Source organism: Carlito syrichta, unplaced genomic scaffold (genome assembly GCF_000164805.1).
Source record: "Carlito syrichta isolate Samal-C Ts95f unplaced genomic scaffold, Tarsius_syrichta-2.0.1 Scaffold287989, whole genome shotgun sequence".
NCBI lineage: Eukaryota > Metazoa > Chordata > Mammalia > Primates > Tarsiidae > Carlito > Carlito syrichta.
This window is the reverse complement of record NW_007232085.1, coordinates 1-25908: the sequence shown is the minus strand read 5'-3', so window position 1 is coordinate 25908 and position 25908 is coordinate 1. Positions and strand designations below refer to the sequence as shown.

Genomic DNA, 25908 nt, shown 5'->3' with positions numbered 1-25908 from the left:
GTCTTCACGGCCAGCGTCGCCTCTCCCGCCTCCGTTCTCCGTGCCACGCCTTGCTGGGGCCCGCGGTGGCTCGGGCCCGGTTCTCGGGGCTGCCCCGGCCGGCCCGGGGCTCCTCTTGGTCAGTACGGAGGGAGGCCCCGGCCCGGATCCTCCTCGCCGGGACCGCACTGGTCCCTGGAAGCTGTGTTCTCTGCTTCCCTGCGGGGCCGGTGGCTCCCGGAGGCTCTCGGAGGTCACGTGACGCGCCCTGACTCTGGCGGGGTGGTTTTCCCTGAGAGCAGCCCGCGGGCAGGGTGGGTTGGAGCCTGGGGGACCACGTTTCCTTCCTTCACGGGGTGCTTCCCGTGGAGCCCATTCACGTAGGGCTTGCTGAGTGAATATTCGAGCGGTCTGTGTTCGTCTTGAACAGTGCTCTAAGTCAACAAATAGTGCAACGGCAAGAATCCTGTGTAGAACTCAGGATTGGCTAGCTGTGCCTTGGAGCCTATGTTGTGTGGACAGAGGTTTCTTTTGTAGCAATTGAAGTCTGTTCCGTGGCAAATAGATGAAAACTTGGACTTTGATGCATGCAAGATTACGTGATCTCTTCCCCCACCCGTAGACCTCATAGCCGTCCCCAGGAGTCCAGAGGATGACGCTCACAACATCCAGGCCGTCATCGATTCGCTGGCCTTGGACTACCTGCAGGTCAGCCTGTCTCACATCACAGGTGAGTGTGGGAGTCACTATCTAGTGACATGTGTGGTAGTAATTGGTGGAGCCATAGGCGGCGTTGGCTGTACCAGCTGAGCAAGCTTATGGGAGGCGTCAAGCTGTGAACCTGAGTGAAGACCTTGAGGGCTCTGGTGAAGGGCTGGGGGGGGGCCGTCCTGAGCACTTTTTCTGGAGGGCGAGCGTTGTCTTGTTGATGGATCTGGGTCTGAAATGGAAGCGTTTGGGATCACCTGAGGTGTGTGTTTGTTGTCGTTTTGTTACTTTAGAGATACTGATGCTGCTTGGTTTTTTTTGTTTTGTTTTTTGAGTTGGAGCCTCTCTCTGTCACCCAGGCTGGAGTGCAGTGGCTCACACACTGCAGTCTCGACCTGCTGGGTTCAGGCAATTCTTCCACCTCAACTTTCCAAGTAGCCGGAACTACAGGTGTGCGCCACCACACTCAACTAATTTTTTTTTTTTTTAAATTGTAAAGACAAGGTTTTGCCCTGTTGTCCAGGCTGGTCTCAAACCTGTGGGCTCAGGCAGTCCTCTCGCCTCCGCCTCCCAAAGTGCTGGGATGACAGGCGTGAGCCACTGAGCCGGCTGCTTGTCTGTAACAGCTACAAATTAGAGACATTTAACTGTCTGTTAGCAGGGTCTGGTCAGGGCAACTGCAGGAGCCTTGTGCAGGGCCTCCTGCCGCTGTGAAGGGTGGGGAGGCTGCTGCTCTTGCAGTGCTCCACGCTCAGGGAACACATCCTTGGGAGAAACGGGATGCCGCCTAAGCGACCCTGTGCTGAGTGTGTAACTGTAAAAACAGAGGGGGAGAACATACACGTAGTCGGTTTCAAGCTGGGGTCTGTCTAGAAGCATAGAATAGAAGCTTGTAATACTTGGCTGAGCGCAGTGGCTCACACCTGTAATCCCAGCACTTTGGGAGGCGGAGGCGAGAGGATTGCTTGAGCCAAGTAGTTTGAGGCCAGTCTGGGCAACATAGTGAGACCTCATCTCTTCAAAAGATAAAAAAAACTGGCCGCATGTGGTGGTACATGCCTGTAATCCCAACTATTCAGGAAGTCGAGGTGGGAGGATCACTAGAGCCCAGAAGGTCAAGGCTGCGGTGAGCCAGCATCGTACACCTGCACTCCAGCCTGGGAACACAGTGAGACCCTGACCTAAATAAGAAGCTTGTAATACTGGTAACCTCTAACAAGAGTTTCAGGGCCCAGGATGAGGGGATGAGGACGTTCATTATATACAGAGTATGAAACATTAATATGAGTATGAAACAGTACCAATTTTGAACTGTATTATGCAAAATTTTTTTTTTTTTTTTTTTTTTTTTTTTTTTTTTTTTACAGACAGTGGGAGAGTGAGAAAGTAGGATTTATTGAGAGGCCAGGAAAAGCTCCCACGGTGGGAGAAGACCTAAGGGGTTTGCCCTCCAAAATTATTTTATGTAACTAAAAATTTTTTTTTTTTTGATTGGAATCTCACTCTGTTGCCCAGACTAGAGTGCAGTAGCACACTCCCGGCCACTGCAGCCTTAACCTGCTAGGCTTAGGCGATCCTCTCGCCTCAGCCTTCCAAGTAGCCGGAGCTACAGGTGCACGCTATTGCGCCCGGCTAATTGTTGTAGAGACGAACTCTCATCCAGTTGCCTGGGTGGGTCTCGAACTCGTGGGCTCAGGCAATCTACTCACCTTGGCCTCCCAAAGTGCTGGGATTACAGACTGAGCCACCAAGCCCGGCTATAACTAAATTTTTAAAATAAAGTATACTATATCTTAAAATCAGCCATACCGGGTTCATTTGAAAGTGCTTGTGTAACATATAGATAGCGAAAAATGAAAATTATCCCAGGAAACTATTTCACGCTAACGAACAGAGAAAATGTTGGAGACTTAAAACTCTAGAACGCTCACGCTATTCGTGTACTCCTTGACAGTAGCCACAAGATACATGTTTCTTAGGGTCAGCCCAGATTACATTCTCAGCTGCATAGTAGAGCGACAGTGGGGTTGAGTGCAGTTCTCTGAGCACACGTGGGAGTCACCCTGGAAGTGATTCCTTTTCAGGGGTGTTCCCAGAGCTTCCCTGTTTTTTTGCAACTGGGAATTACTTTATCACCAGTGTAAGGTAATTTCTAGTGTTTATGCTTGTTTCAGGTGCACTATAGCAAGATTTTATTTTATTTTTTTTTTTTATTTTTTGAGTTGGAGTCTCACTCTGTCACCCAGACTGGAAGGCAGTGGCACGCTCCTGGCCACTGCAGCCTTGACCTGCTGGGCTCAGGTGATCCTTCTGTCTCAGCCTTCCAAGTAGTTGAAACTACGGGCACATGCCGCCAGGCCCAGCTAATTTTTTGATTTGCTGTAGAGATGGGGCTGCCCAGCCAAGTTGTCCAGGCTGGTCTTGAACCCATGGTCTCAGGCAGTCCTCTCACCTTGGCCTTCCAAAGTGCTGGGATTATAGGCGTGAGCCACCACACCTGGCCTTGTAGAACTTCTTAACACAGGAGTGCCCTGACCAATTAGCCCCATGCTGTGAAGACCTGCAGAACTGCCTGCCTTCCTCTGGAGGCTGCATGGCAGCTCTTCACTTCCCATGCTTCTCCAGGAAGTCCCGCGTCCCCAGCTTGCGGGTTTGTTGCTAAGCTGTCAGTCTCCTCATCATCCTGGAAGCTGAAGAAGACTGAGCATGCCTTCAGGATAGACTTACATATTTTTAAGCCAGAAAAACCAGGGCCTGAAAAAAAGGTTTCTTGTAAGTGATTTATTTATTGATTTATGTATTTAGAGCTGGAGTCTCACTCTGTCACCCAGGTTGGAATGCAGTGGCCACCACAGCCTCAACCTGCTGGGCTCAGGCAAACCTTCCAGGTAGCTGGAACTATAGGCGCGTGCTGCCATGCCCAGCTGATTTTTTGATCTATTATAGAGACGAGGTCTTGCCATGTTGCTCACATTGGTTCCAAACCCTTGAGCTCAGGTAGCTCTCTTGCCTCGGCCTCCCAGAGGCATGAGCCACCACGCCCGGCCTCTAGTTAGTGTTTAAACAGAAGCAACTGTCAGATGTTGTCTGTCTTTACTAATATGAGTATGAAACATCGGGTTTCTGGTTGAGGCTCGTTTGCATCATGCCTAAAGTTACAAATGGCTGAAATCACCCAAACATCAGATTTCAGCTCTGCTTCTCCTATGCCGGTTTAAATGCTAGACCTTGTCTCCCAAAGGACAGTGTCCTGAGAGTTCAATTCAGTTGCTGCCCGATACTGATTTGGAGACCGCTTTAGGGGACGTTAAACAAGTCAAGTCTCCATGCTTTTGCCATCGCGTTTCTGCTCGGCCTTTCAACTTTTGAGTTAACCCTTTGCGCCCAGAGACTTCTCGCAGATCACCACCTGCCAGCAACTTGACTGCAACTTGATTACGGAATGGTAGAAAATGGATTGCTTCATATTAAATAGCATACGTCGCTTTGGAACCAGTTGCTTTGTTGTAGTGATGTTTGGCTTATAATGGAATTCTGGACATTGAGGAATTTATTAATAACAGTATTCAAAATTGTAAAATCTTAAATTTTTCTGACGTGGTAATGTGTGAAACAGTCACTGACATGCATTGCAGCTCATTGATACACGTTGTGCAATAAGAATTTGTTGCATGTCTTCTACCTGGTGTTTTTCTATTCAAGCAGATGATGCTGACTTGTTTTCTCCCTCCCACAGTGATAAAATGTGATTTCTTGTCCTGTCTGGGCACCACTGTGAAGTTACTTCACACATTCTTTTTCTACCTAATGCCAGCTGATATGTTTTTAACATGTATCTCAGTATATACTCCATCTCTGTTTGCTTTCTCTGGCAATTTGAATGGAAAACTTCAAGAAAACACATTTTCGCAAGTTTGTCCTGTGTAATCACCCATAATTGCCTTATATCCCCTGAGAGGGGACATCCAAGTGGTTTGCTAGATTTGCAATGTCCCCTCTGAGTGCAAAGGGTTAAAAAAATCTCTTATGGGCCAGGTGCTGTGTTAGGGATTGTTTAAAGTTTAACTTACAAGTATAAATTAATAGTATAAAGTTGTATTGGCTGGGTGCAGTGGTTCACGCTTGCAATCCCAGCATTTTGGGAGGCCAAGGTGGGAGGATTGCTTGAGACCAGGAGTTTAGGACCAGCCTGGGCAGCATAGCAAGACCTGGTCTCCATTTAAAAAAATTAGCTGGGTGTTGTGATGCACAAATGTAGTCCCAGCTACTTGGGAGGCTGAGGCAGGAGGATCACCTGAGCACAGATGTTGAGGCTGCAGTGAGCGATGATCATGCCACCGCACTTCAGCCTGAGTGATAGGGTGAGACCCAGACTCAAAAAAAAAAAAATAAAGTGGATGTGGTGAGAGATGAGACTGGAGAGGTTGAGGACGGGGTGAGATCTGAGAAAGGGAGACGTAAACAGAATTTCAATCAGAAAAATGGCATAATCTACACCAAGTGCTAGCAAACAACCCTAGGAATTCCTGGTGCACATCTCCCGGCACGTGTTTTGTGTTTGGCTTTGGTGTTGTGCTGCTGTGATGCTGATCTGGAAGCAGGTCTCAAGTGCGCTTGTAGTTCTCTGTGACCGTTCTCTCACCAGCCTGGTAACATTCTGCTTCGCTGCTTCATGTCTTGGTATAAACCTTTGGGGAGGTTGTTTTTCCAATTATTTTTGCTTCCTGAAAACAGGAAGAAACATGCAAGTGAGCTTATTAAACACCATATTCAAAGCTTCGCCTTTACTTCTTCAGATATAACCAGGCAGCAGGAAATGGGTATCTTTAACATCTATACTATCTTTTCTTCTGTATTCTTGAGCTGCGTTTCGCGGTGTTATATTCATGTCAAGATTCTGAGGCTTTTGGGTTTCCTATTAACATTTTTTTACGGATCTGTATTCTGTGTTCAGGAGAAAATATAGTGAAAGGAGATCAAGAGTCTATTAAGAATCTCCTGGAAATATTTGATGGGTTGCTGGAGTATCTCACGGAACACGGCAGTGAAACAGCTCGCGAGAAAAGTAAGTTGCAGACTGGAGATGTGGTCTGGTTTGCTGCCTCTTGCTCTCCCTCTTGCCTTTCATCTTTCTGCCTGTTTTTCTGCAGAGGAAGCACAGTCACTGATGCAGTCTCCCTGGTAGCTTTAAGCATGTATTTCCAGTTCACACTGTTCCAAGTGGCTGGAAACTCTGTCTTAGCTGTAATCATGTTGTTTACTTGGATCTTGCTTATAAATTACTTTAAAACTACCAGCCTGGGCAACATAAGAAGACCTCGTCTCCACAAAAGACAAAAAAATTAGCTGGGTGTGGTAGCACGTACCTGTACTCCCACCTACTCAGGAGGCTGAGGTGGAAGGATCGCCTGAGCCCAGGAAGTTGAGATTGCAGTGAGCTGAGATCGTGTCACTGCCTCCCGCCTGGGCGACAGAGTGAGACCCTGACTCAAAAAAAACTAAGTAAGAATAAATTACCTCAAAACTAACCTGCAATAGAAAGGTAAATTTCTGGCTAAATTGTTTTTTGTCCTACAGCTACGTAAAACTTCTTGCCAAAATTTTGTGTGTCTGAGCTGCCATTGAAGAGTCGGCGAATTTCTGTCTTCGAGCTACACTTAGATGTTGTGACAGCCTGAATATTTCTTGTTTTTTATTTTACGCTTTGAGTAACCATCTCCCCAAATTGGAATGACTTATTTGTGTGAAGTTTTGATTTGTATTTTTTAATGGTAATTGCAAAGATCAGTATTGCCATATCATTACCCAAAAGTGTTATGGTTATTTCAACCCAATCAGCAGTGCCTAAGAACTAGGTGTCATCTTTGGCTTGATCAATCTCATTTCTAGGAGTTTATTCTAAGGAAGTAATACCAATGGTATCGTGGGGGGAAAAGAAGGGCCTGTGTGTCTTAATTATCTGAGATTGCGTAAATAATGCTGTGGATCATGGATGGGATAATACGTGATTATTTTTGTTGCAGAGTAGTCCAAAAAAGTTTTGAGCAGCATTAGCAGTTAACACAAGTCCTAGTACAACCCAAGACAAAAGGTTGGGGTGGGCTCTCCCTTCATAATTCTCATGCTATTGATGTGAGACTGTGCTGATTATAACATCTGAAGTTAGTCTTAAAGTCTTCGGTTTGAGATATCTTCAACCTTTATTTATTTATTTATTTATTTATTTTGAGTTGGAGTCTCACTCTGTCACCTAGACTGGAGGGCAGTGGCCGCTCCCGGCCACCGCAGCCTCGACCTGCTGGGCTCCGGCGATCCTTCCACCTCAGCCTTCCGAATAGCCGGAATTACAGGCATGTGCTACCACGCCCGGCTGATTTTTTTGATTTATTGTAGAGATGAGGTCTCGCTGCCCAGGCGGGTCTCGAACCCGCGGGCTCAGGCCATCCACTCACCTCAGCCTCCCAAAGTGCTGGGATTACAGGCTGAGCCACCGAGCCCGGCTTATCTTCAACATTTAATCATTACTGTTGAAAAGATTTAAATGCTGGATGAGAAAATTGAAGCAGGTGTCACACTGGAAATCTCTGCTTCTGTTTTTTTCAAGTTGTTTCGTAGGTGGGTGTCCTGGGAGGAGTCAAGCTACACGTCATGTTTATTGCTCTCGGCAACCCGTGCTTTACAGACAGCAGTAAAGATGCACAGTAAAAACATGAGAGGGGCCTTGAGACTCACCTGACTCAGTTTCTCAGGGGGCATTTGGATCTTTGTGTATTTTTAGTTTTGATGTTTTTTGATTACTTTTTTAGCAGCAGCAGAGTTGAGAGGCGGAAAACTCCCTCTGGGAAAGAAACGGAGAGAGATGTGAGACGTTGGAAGGGTGGTAGGGGCTGTGCTGCTCCGTGTCTGCTTGCAGGGCAGGGAGGGAGGCCGGTGCCTGGCGGGTGGCAGGGCAGTGGCCTCGGATCGAGGAGCAGGGCCAGAGGCTCTCTGAGAGGCTAGCAGGAGCCATCTGCTAAGAGGCGTTCCTGGACAGGGCGAAGTGAGCTCGGCCAGGGGCGGGGGGTGCTCAGATAGGCCTCCCTGAATGACAGGATGAGTGATTCCTGTGGGCTGGGTCTTGACCTTTGCAGGTCCCAAGTAGACTTGGGTGGTCTGGCCCCTGGCTGGTCAGACTCTCCACATGGCAGCTAACAGCACTGGGGCATGCTTTCCAGGCACCCGTCATGCCCACTGTGGGCTGGCCTCTCCTGTCCTTGAGCTGGGACACTCCTCCAGTGAAGGAGTGAAGCTTAGGGTTCCGGAGCAGCATGGCGCCGTGCTGGGCTCTCTCTAGTGGGGGCCTGATGCTCTCTTAGCCTGTCTTTTCACCCGAGAGTCTCTCACGTGTGGCTGAAGGTTAAGTGAGTGTCAACAGTTGAGCACACAGCCGGCGCACAGTCAATGCATGATAAGTGTTAACTGATGTTATCAAAGTATTGCTTGGTGAATGCAGAAGAAGAAAAAAACAAAGGAGGACGTTTGAATGGTGAATCCCCGGAAACTAGTATGGGCGTTTCCAGAGGGGAGACTCTGGATCCTAGGAAGTTTTACCCTCAGTGTTTTGAAGTCGCTGCCTGTGAGTGAACTCACTGCTGGTGAAGGTGTGTGTTCTTGGAGATGTTGGGGTGAAAACAGGTTGACAGTCTCAAGAAACACTTCATCCAAGCTGTGCTGCAGTCTGACTCCCAGCCCAAGGTAGGCTTGTTGTCTTAGAGCTGCAGTTGGTTGACACAGTTGTGTTTTCCTGTGATCTTGGCGGACTGCCTCAGACATCCCTTGCAGTTGAAGAGGCACAGAGGGTGAAGAATGAACTGCTGCCTAGTTTGGAGATAAGGTGCCGCACCCACAACTGAGACTTTGTTTTTAAGGAACGTTCTTGTTTCTTTGCTCCTCGAATCAGACACGCTCATTGCAGACGACAGTTGGGTTCATTCTTGTTTCACTCTCCCAGGAGCCCATTTTCCCAGGACGGGCTGGGGTGCCTCGCAGTCCTCCCCTCTCCCTGCCTCTTGGTAGAAAGAGGAGTATTCACTCGGGGTTTCTGGAATTGTTGTTTTCGTCTGTTCTGAACAGGTGAGACTGGAGAGTATTTTAGAGACTCCGACCGAGGAGAGCCTGTGGAAGAGCCAGAGAGCGCCGGAGAGCCTGACTCATCCTGGAAAGGCGTTCCTTGTGGGAGGTAGCCTTCAGTGTCTGTGAATTTCATCAGCACAAGTTGTGCTTTTTCTACTGCTAAGAATTAAAATCACATGTGCTATATCAGAACGATACCCAGGAGTGTCTGAGCAGGAAGCCTGCTGTGCATGTTGTCATTCCGCCGCCAGGCTGGAGGGCAGTGGCGCACTCAAGACCACCCTGGTGTCGACCTGCTGGGCTCAGGCGGTCCTTCTGCTTCAGCCTTCCAGGTGGCCAGAACTATGGACGCGCACTACCTTGCCTGGCTAATTTTGGGGTTATTGTAGAGATGAGGTCTCGCCAAGTTGCCCAGGTGGGTCTCGAACCTGCGGGCTCAGGCAGTCCTCTCACCTCGGCCTCCCACAGTCCTGGGATTACAGGCTGAGCCCCCGCGCCTGGCCTCATTTCCATGTTCTTCCTTGGTCATTGCAGTCGTTCAGCTTCCTTGCAAGAGAATCGCCAGGTAAAGGGAAAGTTTTTAAAAACTGGAAAAAGTGACATCTGCCGTTAAGAACTAACACTTTATTTTTTAGTCCTTTTTTCTTTTTTTGGCTTAGTCATATTGTCCGTGTAGTTTTGTCTCCTGGATTTTAAAACTTAGCATCAGCTCTTCCCAGATCGTCAGCTCTTCATGGTAACTTTTAGCCCTGTGTGTCATGTCATTCATATGGGTATATCCAAGCTTACGAGGCTGCTCCTCCAATGTGGAGGTTTTTTTTTTAATAATATAAAAAAAGATACCCTTTTTTTCCTCTCCGCATCCCTAAGCTAGATTCAGAGTCCAATAGTGTGTGTGAAGGTCTGAAGGCGATTCACAGATGTTGCCACATTGTTCCCAAAAGGCCGTGGCTGTGTGTCCGCCAGCCGCCTGCAGGTGCTCGGCCCCTGCAGCCCCGGGGCTGGGGCCCTCAACTAGTGGGCTGGCTGTGCAGTCTGTGCTGCCACCACAGGCTTGGATGCACTTCTTGCTCGCTAGGGTTGAGCAGGATGCTGTGGCTTCCTCTTTAGTGTCTGATTCTCTGTTGTTTATGGCGTTTGTCATGGCTGGAAAAGCACAGGCAGTGCCTTGTACTGTACTCTGAGAATGTGGCTCAGAGACCAGCATGAGAGGAACTTATTTTCATTGTAAGATTTAAAAAACAGTAAGTGCAAAAGTGAAACAATTCAAGGATGTTGAACGCCAGAGCAGTTCCCTACCCAGGCTCTGCTTCCCTCTCACCCTGGCGTCACTGGCATCTGTTTTCTCCTGTGTGCTCAGTTCTTGGCACTCTGCACACAGCTGGCTTCACCATTCACGGAGCAGGCGAGACGGGACGGAGAAGCAGGCGGGAGACTCTGTCGCTGCCCGTGCCAGCAGCTCTCTGGGTCCTCAGGGAAGGGTCCTCCGTAGTCAGGCTGGGCCCTGAGTAGACGGGGGACTCTTGCAGGTGCTCCTTGCCATCTGAGGCCTTGGGTCCCTCCTGGGAGGGAGACGATGCAGAATCTGCCGGTGAAATAATCAGACTGGGAGACACGGCGCACACCTTTTCTCTGAGGAGTCATGGTGAGTAGTTACACTGCACACGTCGGCTACTGTGACTCAGCATGCTGCCAGGAAAATATAAATAGCTCATACTTGGGAGTGTTCAAAATTGAGAGGAACAGAGAGCCCTGAGTGGACGTTGGAGTGGAAACTCCAGAACCCCAATAGCCACTCACCGTGAGCAGCTAACTGGAATCACAGCCATGTGAGAGTCACGGGCACTTGGCAGATGAGCCCTGGCTGAGAAGCGGGCCAGGCTGTCATGGACCCTGTGGCACCTGCAGGCCTGGGAGGAGAAGCCTGGGTGCGGCTCACAATGCACCCCCACAGTCAGAGGATGCCAGGACTGCAGATCCCTGGGCCGGCTGGCATGCTTTACCCGTCGCTGCCACCCGCTGCTTGAGCCGGGACGGACTCCCTCGGCCCCACCTGCCCTCCTACTGGTCCTCCTCTGCCCTGCCCATGCTCAGCCTCCTCCTGCTCCTGACCGCCCAGCTCTAGTGCCCAGCCTCCCCCGGCTTCGGCTCTGAGCGTGGCCCCACAGCGTGGCCTTCTCTTTCTGTCACACTGTTCACGTAGCTCATGGCAACTTAGTCTGTTGCACAGACTGAGTTCCAGGGACAGTAGCCACGTCATACTCCTTCAGCACCTCCTCTGTGCCAGGCACTGGGACGCTGGCCAACATCACACATGTCCCTGCCTCTAGGTTCAGCTTACACACTTCACCTGGGGAGGCAGCTGATAAGTAAAATGACAGTGAAATTATTTGCCTTAGTATCCCCAAACTTTTCCAAACACCAGGTCATGCTGGGTATTTCTCAGATGGAAGGATGGGAACGCAGTGTGGACGCCCGTACAGCAGGTCGGGAGGCAGGGGCCTTTGTCCCAGGCACATTCTGCTCCCGGCCGTGTGGCTTTGGGCAGGGCCTTTAACTTTTCTAAGCCCCTGTTTCTTCCTGTGTGAAATTAGAAAACTGGACCAACCCCTCTCGAGTCCCTCTTAGCATCCATACTCAGAGTCCACAGCAGCCACACTATGTTCCCCGGATGTGTGGCCAGAGAGCCTGTCTCAAAGGCCAGGCAGGAGACCAGAGGTCTGTGTTTACTGATGGACTAAGCCCAAAAGCGCAGGGTCGAGTTGAGGGGGGGTGATGCAGGAGTGCTTCCTCAAGGAGGAGTCCGTGGGGCACTGGGGAAGGGGCGGCGCTCGTGGACATGGCTTCTGAGACACAGGTGCCTTGTGAGGCAGGTGTGACTGAAAAGTAATTGTTTGCTTTTTACACGATAAGTAGAACACTTGTGTTGAGAATCGCTAGGCAGAGTGTGGGAGGGACCTGCCCGGGTGTTGGGTTTAGGTGATACATGTGCATGGGGCAGCTTCCTGAGGTCCAGATGTAAGGTGCCAGGTCACCGCCACATGCACTCCCCAGTATCTCGGGGAGCTCTCGGTCTCTTGCTGTGGTGCCAGCCAGGACCTCTCACCCTGTGTCTCCATCCCAGAGACACGCCCACACAGCCGCCGGCTTTTCTGCAACTCTGGCTCCTGTGTTTTCTAAAGCAAAATAATGAAATATTGTGTAAAACTTGGCTTCTGAGTTATGGAAATGGTTCTGGGCTACAGAATGGCACCTTAGCCTCCGATGGTTATTGAAGAGAATTGTTATTTTGAGCAGTTGGACCAGCACAGTTCTTTCCATATTCTGTAGTTCCTAAGGTTGTCACTCTGAGTGCAGAACTCCTGGCTTGCGTGTACTGTCCAGCATGCTGCCCGCTGGCTTAAGCCTAAGCCTTCCGTGGTGTCTTTCCCAGGTGCCCAGATTCCTAGTGAAGTGCAGTCAGGCAGATCCTCAGCCTCGCCAGTTTCCAAGTCACGGGAAGATGAGCTGTGCCCACCCCCATCCCGCTTTCTGTCCAAGAACAGGACGTACCTCATTGATGACTGTGAGCTGTGAGGGGTATGGGTTTTTAGACCCCAGCCAGGTTGGGGTGATAATTCTTGGGGTAACGTATCCTGCCCCCAGCCCCTCTACCATTGCTGCTCTGTGTGAGAGTCTTGCTGGTTTTACGTGATCTCACATGTAAGTGTTTGCCATTGCGAGCTCTGATTTCTGCTGGAGACGGTCTTTGGCTACACGTTCTTACATCCACTATTTTATCTAGGTTCTGTCCAACAGAGACTCTGTTTTTTGTTTTTAAGGACAGTAAGCGTCTCAGAGACACCAGCACATCGGTGGGTGGTTTTCCGATTGTTAGTGAATGACACAAGGCAGCAACTGGAGACAGATTCCCGCTCCTCCTGTTGTTGCTGGGTCCTCCCCATGATGGTGTCACGTGTGGTCACCGGTGGCCAGCCAGCTTGCTGTCGTGCCTGAGCCATTATTTGCATAGTATTCTTCAGGCTGTTGAGGTTGCTTCCAAGTTTTACTGTTTTTAAATAACTTTCAGGGAACATCTTAATGATGATCACATCAAAAGCACATCCCGAGTTAATTTGATCCCTGGCTTGACTGTTTTCTGTGCCTTGTTTTCATCAGGGTTAGTGTCACGTGAACATGGGTCTGTAGTCGTACGAGTGTTTTCTTCCCTTGGGCTGCATCTGAATGTCCACTCTGCCTTGCCTTGCTAGGGGAGACGCCCTCTGTGAGTGCAGTGCCGCGCGCCAGAAAGCTGGGGGAGCCAGTCCGGGCAGCCGTCCCTTTGCACCCGCCCTACCAGCCTGCGGGGCTTCGAGCGCCCTGTCCCGTGGGGAGGGAGCACTTGTGGTCCGGCCATGGCCCCCCCACTGTGGGCTCTGCTGAAGGGCACGCCGAGCCCCCTGCGGTAAGTGGGAGAGCCTGCTTCTGTGGGCCAGGCGCAGACAGGGTTTTCATTGGTGTTCTTTGTCGGGGAAGCCCATGTCCTAAAAGGGGTCTCTGCCAGGAGAGTGGTCAGGCAGATCACACTGGTCGAGCATCCCGCTGCTTAAATGTGCCTGTTGATGCACCTGCGTGTCCGTGACTGAGGAGGACAGGGCAAGGCGAGTACATGAAAGGGAAATGGTAAGCAGCAGCACGTCCCAAGTGTTTACGTGATACCAGACACCGTTCTGGGTTCATTCCCACAACCGCTCAGGAGGGGCTGCTGTGTGCGTGTTGTGGGGAGGCTGATGGAGTTTAAATTTCAAAAACACAGTGTGAAAAAGAAAATATCTGTCCATATTCCCATCATCCAGCATGAATCACTGTTCATATATTGGCCTAATTGCTTCAACTCCTTCCTTCTTTGAAAATAAACACTTTTTATACAGTCATCCCATTCCTGTCTCCTAAAAAGAACAGGCAGGCGTGTACACAGGATGGATTTTACCGACGGTGATAGATGCACTCTCATTATTGGAAAATTCAAGTTGGATGTGGTGGCACGCACATATAGTCCTAGCCACTTGGGAGGCCAAGGCAGGAGGACTGCTTGAGCCCAAGAGTTTAAGACCAGCCCGGGTAACATAGCAAGACCTCATCTCTACAACAAAAACTTAAAAAAATTCAAACAGTGCATAAAAAGTACAGAGAAGGAATGAGCAGTGTTTGTATCAGGTGCCCATCATTCTCACATTCTGTGTTCCGTACCGGCAGGAGGGAGGAGACAGGAAAAGAGATTGAAATGGGGTCATGGAATGAAGACCACCTTTGGGAGGTCGGGGGCTGGGGGGAGAGCTTCTGAGCTGCTGATGATTTTCTCTTTCTTGACTGGTTAGCAATTAACTGAGTGTTCATTTTGGAATAATTCGTTGGGCCACTTGGAAGTTATTTACAAACGTGATTGTATTACAGTTGCTGTTTACTAAAAAGTAGTTAATTTTAATAGAAAAAGATAGTGCAATGAAATGTGAAATCAGAGATCTAATTAAATATTAAATAAATGTTTCTGCACCACAGAATACTTTCTAAAAGATTTCTCTCTGAGGTTAAGAAACAAGGCTGGCCACAGCAGCTCACACCTATAATCCCAGCGCTTTGGGAGGCCAAGGTGAGAGGATTGCCTGAGACCAGCCTGGGCAACTTGGCAAGACCTCATCTCTCCAATAAATCAAAAAATTAGCTGGGCATGGTGGTGCATGCCTGTAGTTCCAGCTACTTGGAAGGCTGAGCGGAAGGATTGCCTGAGTGCAGCAGGTCAAGGCTGCAGTGACTGTGAGTGTGCCACTGCCCTCCAGCCTGGGCAACAGAGTGAGACTCCAACTTTAAAAAAAAAAAAAAAGAAACAACTTCAAAAATGTCAGCTTTATATTCCTGTTTTGGGATGTTTTCTCTCTGTTGTAACGGCTTCAATTTGAGACAACCTTCGTTGACTCCAGCGCTGTGCCCTTGTGATTCTGGGCACCCTGTTGTCCAGTGCAGCTGTGGCCTGGAGCTATGTCTCACAACCAGCCCCGCTTATCCTGCTGTGGTGTGGACTCCAGGCCACACTCCTCCAAGTTCAGGTTCCCAGGCCTCACCTGTCCTCTGATGTCAGCATCAACATTGGTGGCAGCGGGGCATCGTGACCAGCAAGTCAAAGCGGATGCGGAGACTGAAGGCGCCTGGCTCCTGCCGCAGTTCCTCCCTTCCCCACCCTGGAAGGGTTCTGGTGTCTCCTTTGTAGCTTTTCCAAATCGCTTTTCTGCTTTTAACAGGAACCAGGTGATAGAGTTTTAATATCCACATTGCCTAAGGATGGCAGACAGGAAGTGTACACAGCTCAGGCTCGAGGCCCTCAGACAAGGAAGCCTCTCAGAGGACAAAGGTAACGTTCCTGCAGGCGCACGTCTCTGGGCCTGCGTGCAGAGGGACTGGTGACAGGTGGAGCTGTGAGCCTGGTGTGGAATCTTTGTGAAAGCACATGTACCAGTTGACACTGCATAATTCCTGGCTACCTGCAAGTCCCATGGTTGCTTTCATTGTAGAGATGAACACGGAGACACCGCCTTGTCCTGCAGTTCACCTTTTCCACAGAGGCCAGGAAAGAGGTTCTCAGAACAGGAGCTGCACCTGGTGTCAGAGAAGCTCTCTCAGCGGCTCTTGGAACTAGATTGGGCAAGTCTTGTTTTTTTTTCTTTCTTTCTTTAATGTAATAGACGTGGGGTGTGCAATTCAGGGTTAGGTATACAAATGGTCATTGTACAGGTAAAGTTTGACCTCCCTTTGGTCCCTCCTTCACCTGCTTTGAGATCAGGTACCCTTATTGATGAAGTGTGCTCTCCGGGCTCCCCCCCGGCACTTTCCCACTACCGCCAATCCCTTTCTTACAGCATTATCATTGTTCAGGGTCTGTTTATGAGTGAAAGTCTTGTTTTTACCTGTGTTAAGACGGCTGCAGGTTTGTGAGCACGAAATCGATCTCCCAGCTGAAGGTGAGGCGTTGGAAAAGGGGCTGTGGGAGGCAGGCGGGGGCCCGGGACCACACGAAAGCCCCGGGTCCGCCACTGGGGGAGCGAGGGCTGCCTGGAGGCCCCGACTCCACCTGCACGCAGCTGACTTAGGTAGTCAGTCCTCACTTGTACCCGTACTCCATAATAGGTAAATGAATTTTGAAAAGAAGAAACCTGCATATGCTTTAGTTACTGTGAAAATGTTTGGTCAGATCAGCTGGGCATGAGTAGTGATCTCTCAGACTTTCATGAGCTAACTAAAGTTAGTACAGATTTATCCAGTTTTTTTTTTTTTGGAGTCGTAGTCTCACTCTGTCACCCTGGCTGGAGTGGGTGGCATGCTCAGGGCCACCGCAGCCTCAATCTGCTGGACTCAGACAATCCTTCTGCCTCAGCCTTCCAGTGTACCTGGAATCACAGATGCATACCACTATGGTTGGCTAATTTTTTGATTGTAGAAACGAGGTCTCACCAAGTTGCCCAAGCTTGTTTTGAACCCCCAGGCTCAGGCAATCCTCTCACCTCCCCCTCCCAAAGTGCTGGGATTACAGGCGTGAGCCCAGCCTTCAGATTTATCCAAATTTTAATGAATTCTGATGAAAACTATCTAGCATAAATGATGTTAAATCATTTATCTTATACTATTTCCCTTTGTCACTAAAGACATAATTGGTATAAAATTAGATGGGTCACTGATTATCACAAAATACAATATTACAGTTTTTAGGTATCATTGAATACAAAGTACAAAGGGAGACCCCAAAAGACCTGAAATTATATTTTGGAGGACGGGGCCCTTGTTGTTCAGGCTTCCCCTACTAGATGTGTGTTCTGGAAACCCATCAGCATCTGTGGACCAGTTAGCGTTGTGGTGTTGTGACAGACTGCGTCCAGCTTCAATAGATTGTTTTTGGAGATTCTTTCAGTGTTAGCCCATTGCATGCTGGGTGATTTATGAGAACACTTGCCCACAGTGCACTGAGTGTTCAGCAGTTTTTGACCAAAACGGCGTGACCCTGCCCCCCTCACCCGTTCCCCCATTCATCTGAGCTTGCCTTGAGTGACTTTGAACTGAATAGCCCACAGCACTGGTAGACACCCTTTTAAAACTAAGCATGCGTAAATGCCTGGAAACATGGTATCAGTGACTATCAAAGGAAGCTTTTTAAAGGTTGTACCTGTCCTACCAAGTTAGCATTCTGTTGAAATTGATGAAAGATATTGAAAAACGTTCCCAATAGATGTTAAAAATTGCCCTGGGTGGCCGAGTTAAAGAGGAGCCTGGCGATGAGGAGGGTGCCGGAGACGAAGAGGTGGAGCGCGGGCATGAGGAGACGCTATCTCAGCACAGTGACGGCATCGTGGAGTACGGGCTGCAGCAGCTCCAGCCAGGTACTGCCCTAGAGGCCAGGCGGGTTCCCCTTGGGTGACGGGTTGGCTCCCCTGGTTCCGGGGACTTGCTTTCTCCTTCACTTCTAGACGTAGCAGTGTGCACGATTCTGTTTACCTGGGCCCGTAACAAGCCACGGAACTCCCTCTGCGCCCAGTAGCTCTCTCCCCTGCCGCGACGAAACCGCTCTCTTAGACTTGGGGGTCTTCTCTTGTCCCTGTTTTTAAGTTTGAACAGCTAATATGTCACTTACCTGAACATACTATTGTTTCATGTTCTTAGAACACTGACATAGGTGCTGTTTTCAGTTAGCATTGCCTAGAAATGTGTTTTTCTGTTGGAACTTACAGATCTGTGTTCACTGCTGCATCACTGAGTTCCATCTATACCGGTGTCTGTACATGTATGAGTGTATGTGAATGTGTATATATGTCGCTGTTTCGCCTATTTATGTTGACACAGATGCACTTCATTCACTTTCATTACTGTGTCACTGAGTTCCTGGTGGGCTCCATTTGAATATATGTATATACATGGGCAAGTGTGTGTGTGTGTGCGTGTGCGTGTGCATTCGTGCACATATGCATGTATGTTATGTATATGTCACTAACCATTTTCCCTGTTGTTGGACATACAGGTCGTTTCCAGTTTTCTGTAATATAAAAAATTGTGCAGTGAGCAGCTCGTACCGTGTGCAGGAGTTTCACTGCCATCAGTTCTGGTAGAATGGCTGGTTCGTAGGGCTGTGTTTTTCCATATAGCCATCTTGCCGCCAAAGTGACTGCTCCCATTTATACCCCTGCCAGCAGTTTCAGACTGACTGCCCCTTGCAGATACTTCCTCTGCTTTGATCCCCAGTGTTCAAATCCCCATAATTATCCTGTCTTCCATCCATGAAAACTCTGTGTTTTCGCTTAGCTGTACCTTTGGTCACCCACTGTTTCTCTAGGAAAGTTTTTTCTCATCCAGAACGTCTTAACTCTTTTTGGTGTGTTCCCCCCCCCCCGCCAAGAATGTGTCCCTCTCTCGACGACTTCATCTCTCTTACCTTCAGATGACTCAGCTCATCTCCAGGCAGCTCCCCGGAACGGCCACGTTCCCCTGACTCTACACATACACACGTGTCCCACTATGAAACACGTTGTTAAAATGTAAGAAGAAAATGCATCTCAGACATCTGTCACTTAAAAGACATTAGGGCCGGTTTTATTTTTTTATTTTTATTTTTGAGTTGGAGTCTCACTCGGTCGCCCAGACTGGAGTGCAGCGACCGCTCCCAGTCACCGCAGCCTCGCCTGCTGGGCTCCGGCGATCCTTCCGCCTCAGCCTTCCGAGTAGCCGGAACTACAGGCGTGCGCTACCACGCCTGGCTGATTTTTTGATTTACTGTAGAGATGAGGTTTTTTAAAAGTATTCTCTTAGGCCAGGCTTGGTAGCACTGTGGGAGGCCAAAGCAAGTGGATTGCCTGAGCCTGCGGGCTTGTGACCAGCCAGGGCAACTTGGCGAGACCTCATCTCTACAATAGGTCAAAAATTAGCCGAGCGTGGTAGTGCGCACCTGTAGTTCCGGCTACTTGGAAGGCTGAGGCAGAAGGATTGCCTGAGCCCAGTAGATGGAGGCTGCAGTGGCCATGAGTGTGCCACTGCTCCAGCCTGGGTGACAGATGGAGACTCCGACTCAAATAAATAAATAAATAAATATATATCCTCTTAGAATTTAAAGTGAACTTGAGAGATCTGAATTCAAAAAGCACGAAAGGAAAAATAAAAGCTCAGGGAATTCTGCACTCTCTAGGAAATTGTATTTATAAAGGTATCAAACTAACTTCCTTAGCATTAGAGCTATAATTAATTGCTTTTCCAAAAAGTTGTGGAGTCCCCCTCTTCACAGCTAGCAGAGGCCCACACATCTGTGAACAGGGGGACATAAAGCATTTTCTGGGCCGGGTTCCGTGGCTCACACCTGTCATCCCAGCATTTGGGGAGGCCGAGGTGGAGGACTACTTGAGCCCAGGAGTTTGAGACCAGCCGGGGCAGCACAGTGAGACCTCATGTCTACAAGACGTGAACACGTAGGCCAGACGTGGCAGCACGTGCCTGCAGTCCCCGCTCCTTGGGGAGCTAAGGCAAGGTCGGTTGAGCCACCGCACGCCAGCTGGGCTGACAGAGTGAGGCCTCCGACTCCCACCGCTGGAGGGAAGCGGTGTGTGAGCTCCTGGTCGGGGGAGCCAGAGGGCTGGGCTCCAAGTGGGAGGAGCCAGGCTTGGTGCACGGTGCCCATGGCGCTCAGAGGTGTGCATGTCGCATCCGCCTCCGCGGGACCCGGCGGCCAGAGCGGCGGCTGCACTGCCTGGCCCGGCTGCCTTCCTGCCGCTCGCGGCCTGTCTCCGGGCACCTCCGTGACGTCCTGTGAGGCCTGTGCACGGTTGGCCCTCTGCCTGTTGAATGTGAGGCCGAGTGCAGTGCAGCCCTGAGTGGCTTTTGGAGATACAAATGCACGTCTTTGTGCGTTTGGCCGTTTATTTGTGAGGCTTAACATGCACTTGCAAGTTGCTCACAGGTGGGCGTGTGTGGAGCGCGTTCACGCGGCAGTCTCCTTGGGTTGTGCCGTCCAGCTGCGTGGTTTCCCACGTGACCTTTCTGCTGCCGGGAACCAACGGTGGCGTCTCCGTGTGTTGCAGGACCTTCCGCCCGCAGAGAGCCACCCCGCAGGTCCCACTCGCTGTCTCCGTCTCCAGTTAACAGACGCAGACCGTCCCGTATGGAGAGAAGAGGGCAGCGCCAGCCGAAGGAGGCAGACACCCGCCACTTCCGAGCCAAGGTGCTTCTGCCGGGCAGCAGGTCCTGCCGTCCCCACAGCCGCAGGCCGCATCGGGGCACGCGCTGTGGCGGAGGCTTCGAGTGCAGTCAGTGTTCTTGCGCCCGGCGGATGGCAGAGCTAGGTGGCATAGCCTGTGTCTCCGTAGGGATCATAGCGTGACACCAGTCTCCTAAGACAATAATAGCTCAGTGTCCCGGCAGGTCAAGTAGAGGAGATCCGTGGGGGTTGGAGGTGGATGCCTTGTGACAGGCCACTGGCCCGGCAGAGATGGTAAGTTTCCCAAGATGGGAGGGGAGGCAGCAGGATTCAGCAGGGAGGCAGTGTGACCGCCCGGACGACTTGCCTGGGCAGCAGGGTTCTGAAGTGGAGCTCGAGTTCAGAACAGGATCTGTAACGGTGGAAAACAAACTAGTTCAGATGTCTTGGCAGTAGTTGCACTCAGCTTAGAACTCAACACATGGCTGCCACTTGGGAGTAATAAACACAGAAACTCACTTAGGAATAAAGAAGGCGGCCGAGCACGGTGGGGCGCAAGCCTATAATCCCAGCACTTTGGGAGCCGAGGCAAGAGGCTTACCTGAGCCTGTGGGCTCGAGACCAGCCTGGGCAACGTGGTAAGACCTGGTCTCTACGGTAAATCAAAAAATCAGCTGGGGCAACACACGCCTGTAGTTCCAGCTACTTGGAAGGCTGAGGCGGAAGGATCGCCGGAGCCCGGCAGGTCGAGGCTGCGGTGGCCGGGAGTGGCCACTGCACTCCAGTCTGGGTGACAGACTCCAAAAAAGGAATAAAGACGGTGTGTTATGCACAACTTGGTTTTATGTCCCAGTTGCATCTCTGTTAGAATACCGTCAACTAGGGCTGGGCACGGTGGCACAAGCCTGTTAGCCCAGCACTTTGGGAGGCCGAGGTGAGAGGATTGCTTGGGGGCTCTAGACCAGCCTCGTAAGTTGGCGAGAAGTCTCTACAGTAAGTCAAAAACTAGCCAGCTGTGGTGGCACATGCCTGTGGTTCCAGCTACGTGGGATGCTGAGGCAGAAGGATCGGATCGCCTGGGCCTAACAGGTCGAGGCTGCGGTGGCCATTGAGCCTGCGGCTGCACTCCAGCCTGAGTGACGGAGTGAGACTCCAACTCAAAAAAAAAAATTCTGTCAACGGATGATGCGGAGTCTGAAAGCACCGTCAGCACAGGCAGGATGCCAGGTGACCTTATCCCGACTGTTCGTTGTGTTTCCAACAGCTGGAATGTTGTATGGCCTTTTCCCCTCCAGGTGCTCACGGAAGCATTTGAGCGGGAACTGAGAAGAAAGACAGTTCAGGAGAACGTCAGACCTCCAGGGACACGTGATGAGGAGGAGGAACCAGTGGGTAAAAGTCTCCACTGTCGTAAATGCCCTTGGCCCCTGGGGGGACGTTCAGAGATGAGCTAGAAAGGACCGCCAGCCTTGGCCATCGACTCTTGAGGGAGAGGCAGGGCGGCGTTTCGTGGTGTAGGGGTCTCACTTGTCATAGGCATCCGCATTGCTAACATGTGGCAAGACGTGGGATCAGAGAAAACAAGCGCTTTTCCTGCCTGCCTAAAATTCCGTCTGTTTCCAAGCTTTCTGAGAAGGGCTCGAGAGTTCACCAGGCTTCCAGAATAGTCTAGGCTGACAGAGTCGAAGGGGAGTCAGACAGGAAATCGTGGTTGCTCTGGACCGAGTTGTACACCTTTCCGTTGCCTTTCAGAGGGTGGTTGGAGGCCGGGGGAGGCATGGGAAAAACCCCGTGGACAGAACAGGAGCGAGCAGGGTGGCCCTACTAAGGATGGCCGTGTTGAGGGCGTGGGACTGTGAGGCCTGGAACGGAAACAGACTTGGTGCTGCCGCAGGGGCCACAGGAGGCCAGAGGCCAAGAGGTGCCTTGGTGGCCTAGGGCATCTGGAGGCCAAGCAGACCTCCCTGTCGGAAGCGGGGGTGGGCTGGGAGTCACTGTGCCACATTTCAGGTGACGTGTGAGTCATTGGGCTGCCTTTTTCTGCTCCGTGTCTGCTCCCAAGGAAAAAACATACAGGGACACTGTCGATAAAGGAACTCCAGGCCGCTGTCAGCCCTGGAAGATTTACTCCAGAGAAGCCACAACTCAGAGCCCGAGAGGCAGCTTCCCCAAGCCAGGCAGAGCAGCCACTCCAGGTGAGACTCACGCAGCTGTGCTTGGCAGGAACTGGCAGCTGGGAGGAGTGGGGGTACCCACCTCCCCGCACACGGCCCTGAACACCCACGGCCTCTTCCCGGCTGAGACCGGCCTTCCGGAGGGACCCTGAGTGTGTGGGGAGGAGGGGTTTCAGGGAGGCCTCTCTGCTGGCACCCGAGGACGCCACCGCGGTGGCCACCTGCCCAGGCCGGCGGCTTTGTCGTTCCTGAGCTTGGTGGAGTTTGAAGGGGTGTGTGCCCCAGGCCCGGAGACGTGTCTGGCGTTGCCTTCCGGGGGCCGAGGAGGCTCTGCCATAACAGAAGGCGGCCACCCACGGGCGCTGGGGCGGCCGGGCCCCTCGGGCCCCGGGTGGCCTCAGAGCTGTTGGGCGTATCTGGTCCCGAGAAGTGGCTGCTTGACTCCGGTCAAGAAGGAAGGCAGCATCGCGCACCTGTGGGTCACCCAGAGGGCCGGGCCATGGGGACCTGGTGGACGTGGTGGCCTGGGCTCAGGCCTCGCCTCACCTTGCAGTGCAAGTCGGCGAGCGAGGGCTCCTGCCGCTCCTGTTGGAGCACCTTCCGTTCCTCTGTGTTTCTGGCCCGACGCTGAGCAGAATGTGGAGGCAGCAGGTAGCACAGCTGGAGCAGCTCAAGAAAGAGGCGCGGAGAGACAGTCGGTCCCAGAAGAAGCTCCAGGTTGAGGTAGGGCCCGCCGGCCAGGAGCGCGGGGAGCTCGTCCTGGAGGCCGGCGGACAGCGTCGGGAGCGGCTCGCCTTGTCCTTGTCCCGCAGGTGGCGGAAGCCCTGAGACGGCAGGACCTGCTCACGGCCCTGGTCAAGAAGGAGCACGAGCACAGCAGGAGGCTGGTACACTGGGAGCGCCCTGGGGGCCGCCGAGTCACGCGTCTCCCCTGCCCGCAGCAGCACCCCCCTCGCCCGACACTCGCCCTGGAAGCCCCTAGGTCTTCGCTGAACCGAAGCGGCTGCGGGGCCTGCCTCGCACAGCAGGCTGGAGAAAGTGTCTTCCCCTCCCCCTGGGGTCCACAGTGCTCAGGCCCAGCCCCGTGTCGCCTGTTGGGCGGGGGCTCGCGGAGCACTCGGTCCCAGAGGGTGCAGGGCAGAGCCCCGCTGGGAGGGACGCAGCTCTCCACGGCCTGCAGCCCTGGGAGCTGCGTGTGGGGTGGGGCCGCGGGACGGCGAGGCCTGGGAGGCCTGGGGCCACGCCCTTTACTACGCTCTTCACGCCCTCGGGTCATGGCCCAAGCGCTGTTGACGGGGCTCTGCGCAAAAGTCTGAGGCTCGCCATGCCTGTCCTCTGAAGCTGGCATCGCATGTGGCGTCCAATCCCCGGTGGAAGTGGGGTGACACCCGGGCTCCTCCAGGAGGGCTCCGGCCCCCTCGCTCTGCACCGTCGGGGCTTGCTGGGGCTGCCTTGGGGCTGGGGGGGCTTCTGGGCCGGCGAGCCCTGACACCCGGGCGGCCGCTGCCCTCCAGGCCCAAGTGTGCCGAGGCGGTGAGAGGGCTCACCTGCCTCCTGCGGCCCTCACCTCTCTCCCCCTTTCCCAGCAAGACGTCAAGGACCGCGTTCATCGACAGAGGCTGATGCAATCCAAGGTCAAAGAAAACCGGCAGCAGGTTGCGCGTGCCCAGAAGTATTACGACGACTACCGCGTTCAACTGCGAGCGAGGATGCTGAGGATGAGGACCCGGGAGGAGATGGTGAGTGAGGCTTCGTCCAGCCCAGCGGGAGCCACGAGGGCCCGGGGATGCTGCAGGCGACTGTGCTGCAGGGGTTGCTCAGGTCTGCCTACCCACCCGAACCAGGCCGGAGTCGTGAGTCTTTGGGAATCCCAGACGGGCACAGATGGCGCTTGCAGAGCAGGGCATCTCTGGGCTTGTGTGCAGGCCGTGCTCAGAGGTCAGCAGGACCCAGCTCTTGGCACACGCCAGTCGGAACCAGCTCTCCATCCAGTGCTTTTGGAGCGGGGGAGGGTCCTTGGAGCAGTGGTCTTATGGCAGCACCTACCTGGATACATGCGTGTGGGCGTGGCACGGGTCTGATCCCCCGTGAGATGCCAGGCACGCCTACTGAACGGCCAGAAGAAAAGTGCTGGCAGGGGTGAGACCTTGGAGCCCACGGGCAGGGTGGTCAGGCTGTAAGGTGTGTGGCCACTCTGGAAAAGTCTGGCAGGTCCTGACAAGGTGACCAGAAGGCCATGGGGTTCCCAGATGACCCAGCAGTTTCACTCGAACATGTGTCTACACAAAGCCTGCACGGAGGTGTTCACAGTAGCATTGTTTTTAAGGGCCAAAAAGGGGACGGCCAGCGGCTCGTCGGCGACGAGAGGATGCACAGTGTGTTCTTACAGTCATAGGTTATTTGGTGATGGGCGGAATAAAGTCCTGATAGGTGCTGCGATACAGATGAACCTTGGAAACAGGCTGAGTAAAAGCAGCCCGATAGAAAAGGCCTCTGGTGACGTGATTCCATTTACGCAAAAGGCCCAGAACAGGCACATCCGTGGACGGGAGATGAGTGCCTGTCGCGGCAGAGGAGAGGGATGGGAGTGAGAGCCAGTGCTGGGGGGTGTTTTGGGGGGTAAAAATGCCCCAGGATTAGTGGTGATGGTTGCACAACTCGGAGTAGACCCAAAAGACTGACTTGGATTTTAAAAGGCTGACTTTTATGGCATGTGAATAACGAGTAAAGCTGTTATTCTTTTAAAAATCTTTGCGAGCTGCACGCATCAGCATATACTTCTAGTTGGGCGAAATGACTGTTCCTCAGTGAAGGTTAAGCATAACTTTGTGATTAAATAACCGACAGATATTTAAGAAACTGTTTGAAGAAGGTTTGCAGATTCAGAAGCAAAGGCTGCGTGACCTAAGAAATTACGCCAAAGACAAGCGCAACGAACAGAGGAGGCAGCACCAGGCTGAGCTGGACTCCATGGAGAACTACTACAAGGACCAGGTGGGCTCCTGCGGCCTGCTGGTGCCGCGGTGCGCTTGCCCTGAGCCCCGTGGCAAAGGCCGCTCGGTCTGTTGGCAGTGGCTCTCCGTCTTCGCTCAGAACTGCATGCCTCCCGCCTAGACGGACCCTCTTTGCAAGGCTAGTTCAGAGAAAAATAAGCTAACAGTTGGCCGTAGGACAGAATGTATATCGTCCTGTTGGCGTTAAAATGAAGGTTTGGGCCGGACACGATGGCTCATGCCGCGTGACGGCACTTCTGTCCCTGGCGGGCGGGTGCTGGGAGCACTTTGGGGGCTGAGGGGGGAGGATGGAGCCCAGGAGTCGTAGACCAAGCTGGGCAACGTTCTGAGGGCCCTCATCTCTACAAAACACTTCCAACATGAGCTGGGTGTGGTGGCGCGTGCCTGTAGCTACGACTGCTCCAGAGGCTGAGGCAGAAGGCTCTCGGGAGCCCGGGAGGTCGAGGCCGCAGTGAGCCGCCGCACTCCCGCCTGGGCAGCGGGCGGGACTCAAAACCCTAAGGGTTTTCAGCTCGCGAACGTCAAGCATAGGAACTGCGACACTCGAACCAAAACGTTAAACGGAAGAGGGGCTTTCTCTTCCCTTAAACAGTTTTCCCTGCTGGCAGAAGCCATTTCGCAGGAGCGTCAGGAACTCAAAGCCAGAGAGACGTCTCGGGCCCAGGTAACCCCCAGCGCGAAGCCCCGCAGGCGCGTGTCGGCGCTGCTGCCCCTGGTGGGCCCG

General features: G+C 52.2%; 1 protein-coding gene across 1 annotated transcript; it reads left to right on the top strand.

Annotated features, from left to right (window-relative positions):
• Positions 1 to 601: 601 nt before the first annotated feature.
• Positions 602 to 25899, top strand: CEP95 (centrosomal protein 95; the record flags this gene model as incomplete). Its single annotated transcript, XM_008053250.1, has 17 exons — positions 602 to 709; positions 5642 to 5752; positions 8800 to 8905; positions 10329 to 10444; positions 12233 to 12364; positions 13050 to 13243; positions 15075 to 15184; positions 15345 to 15474; positions 17051 to 17201; positions 19881 to 20020; positions 21292 to 21384; positions 22059 to 22191; positions 22724 to 22893; positions 22983 to 23057; positions 23757 to 23909; positions 25018 to 25164; positions 25777 to 25899. Coding segments are annotated over 17 exons (2192 nt in total), but the record flags the coding sequence as incomplete, so codon positions are not given.
• Between the last annotated feature and the right edge of the window lie 9 nt (positions 25900 to 25908).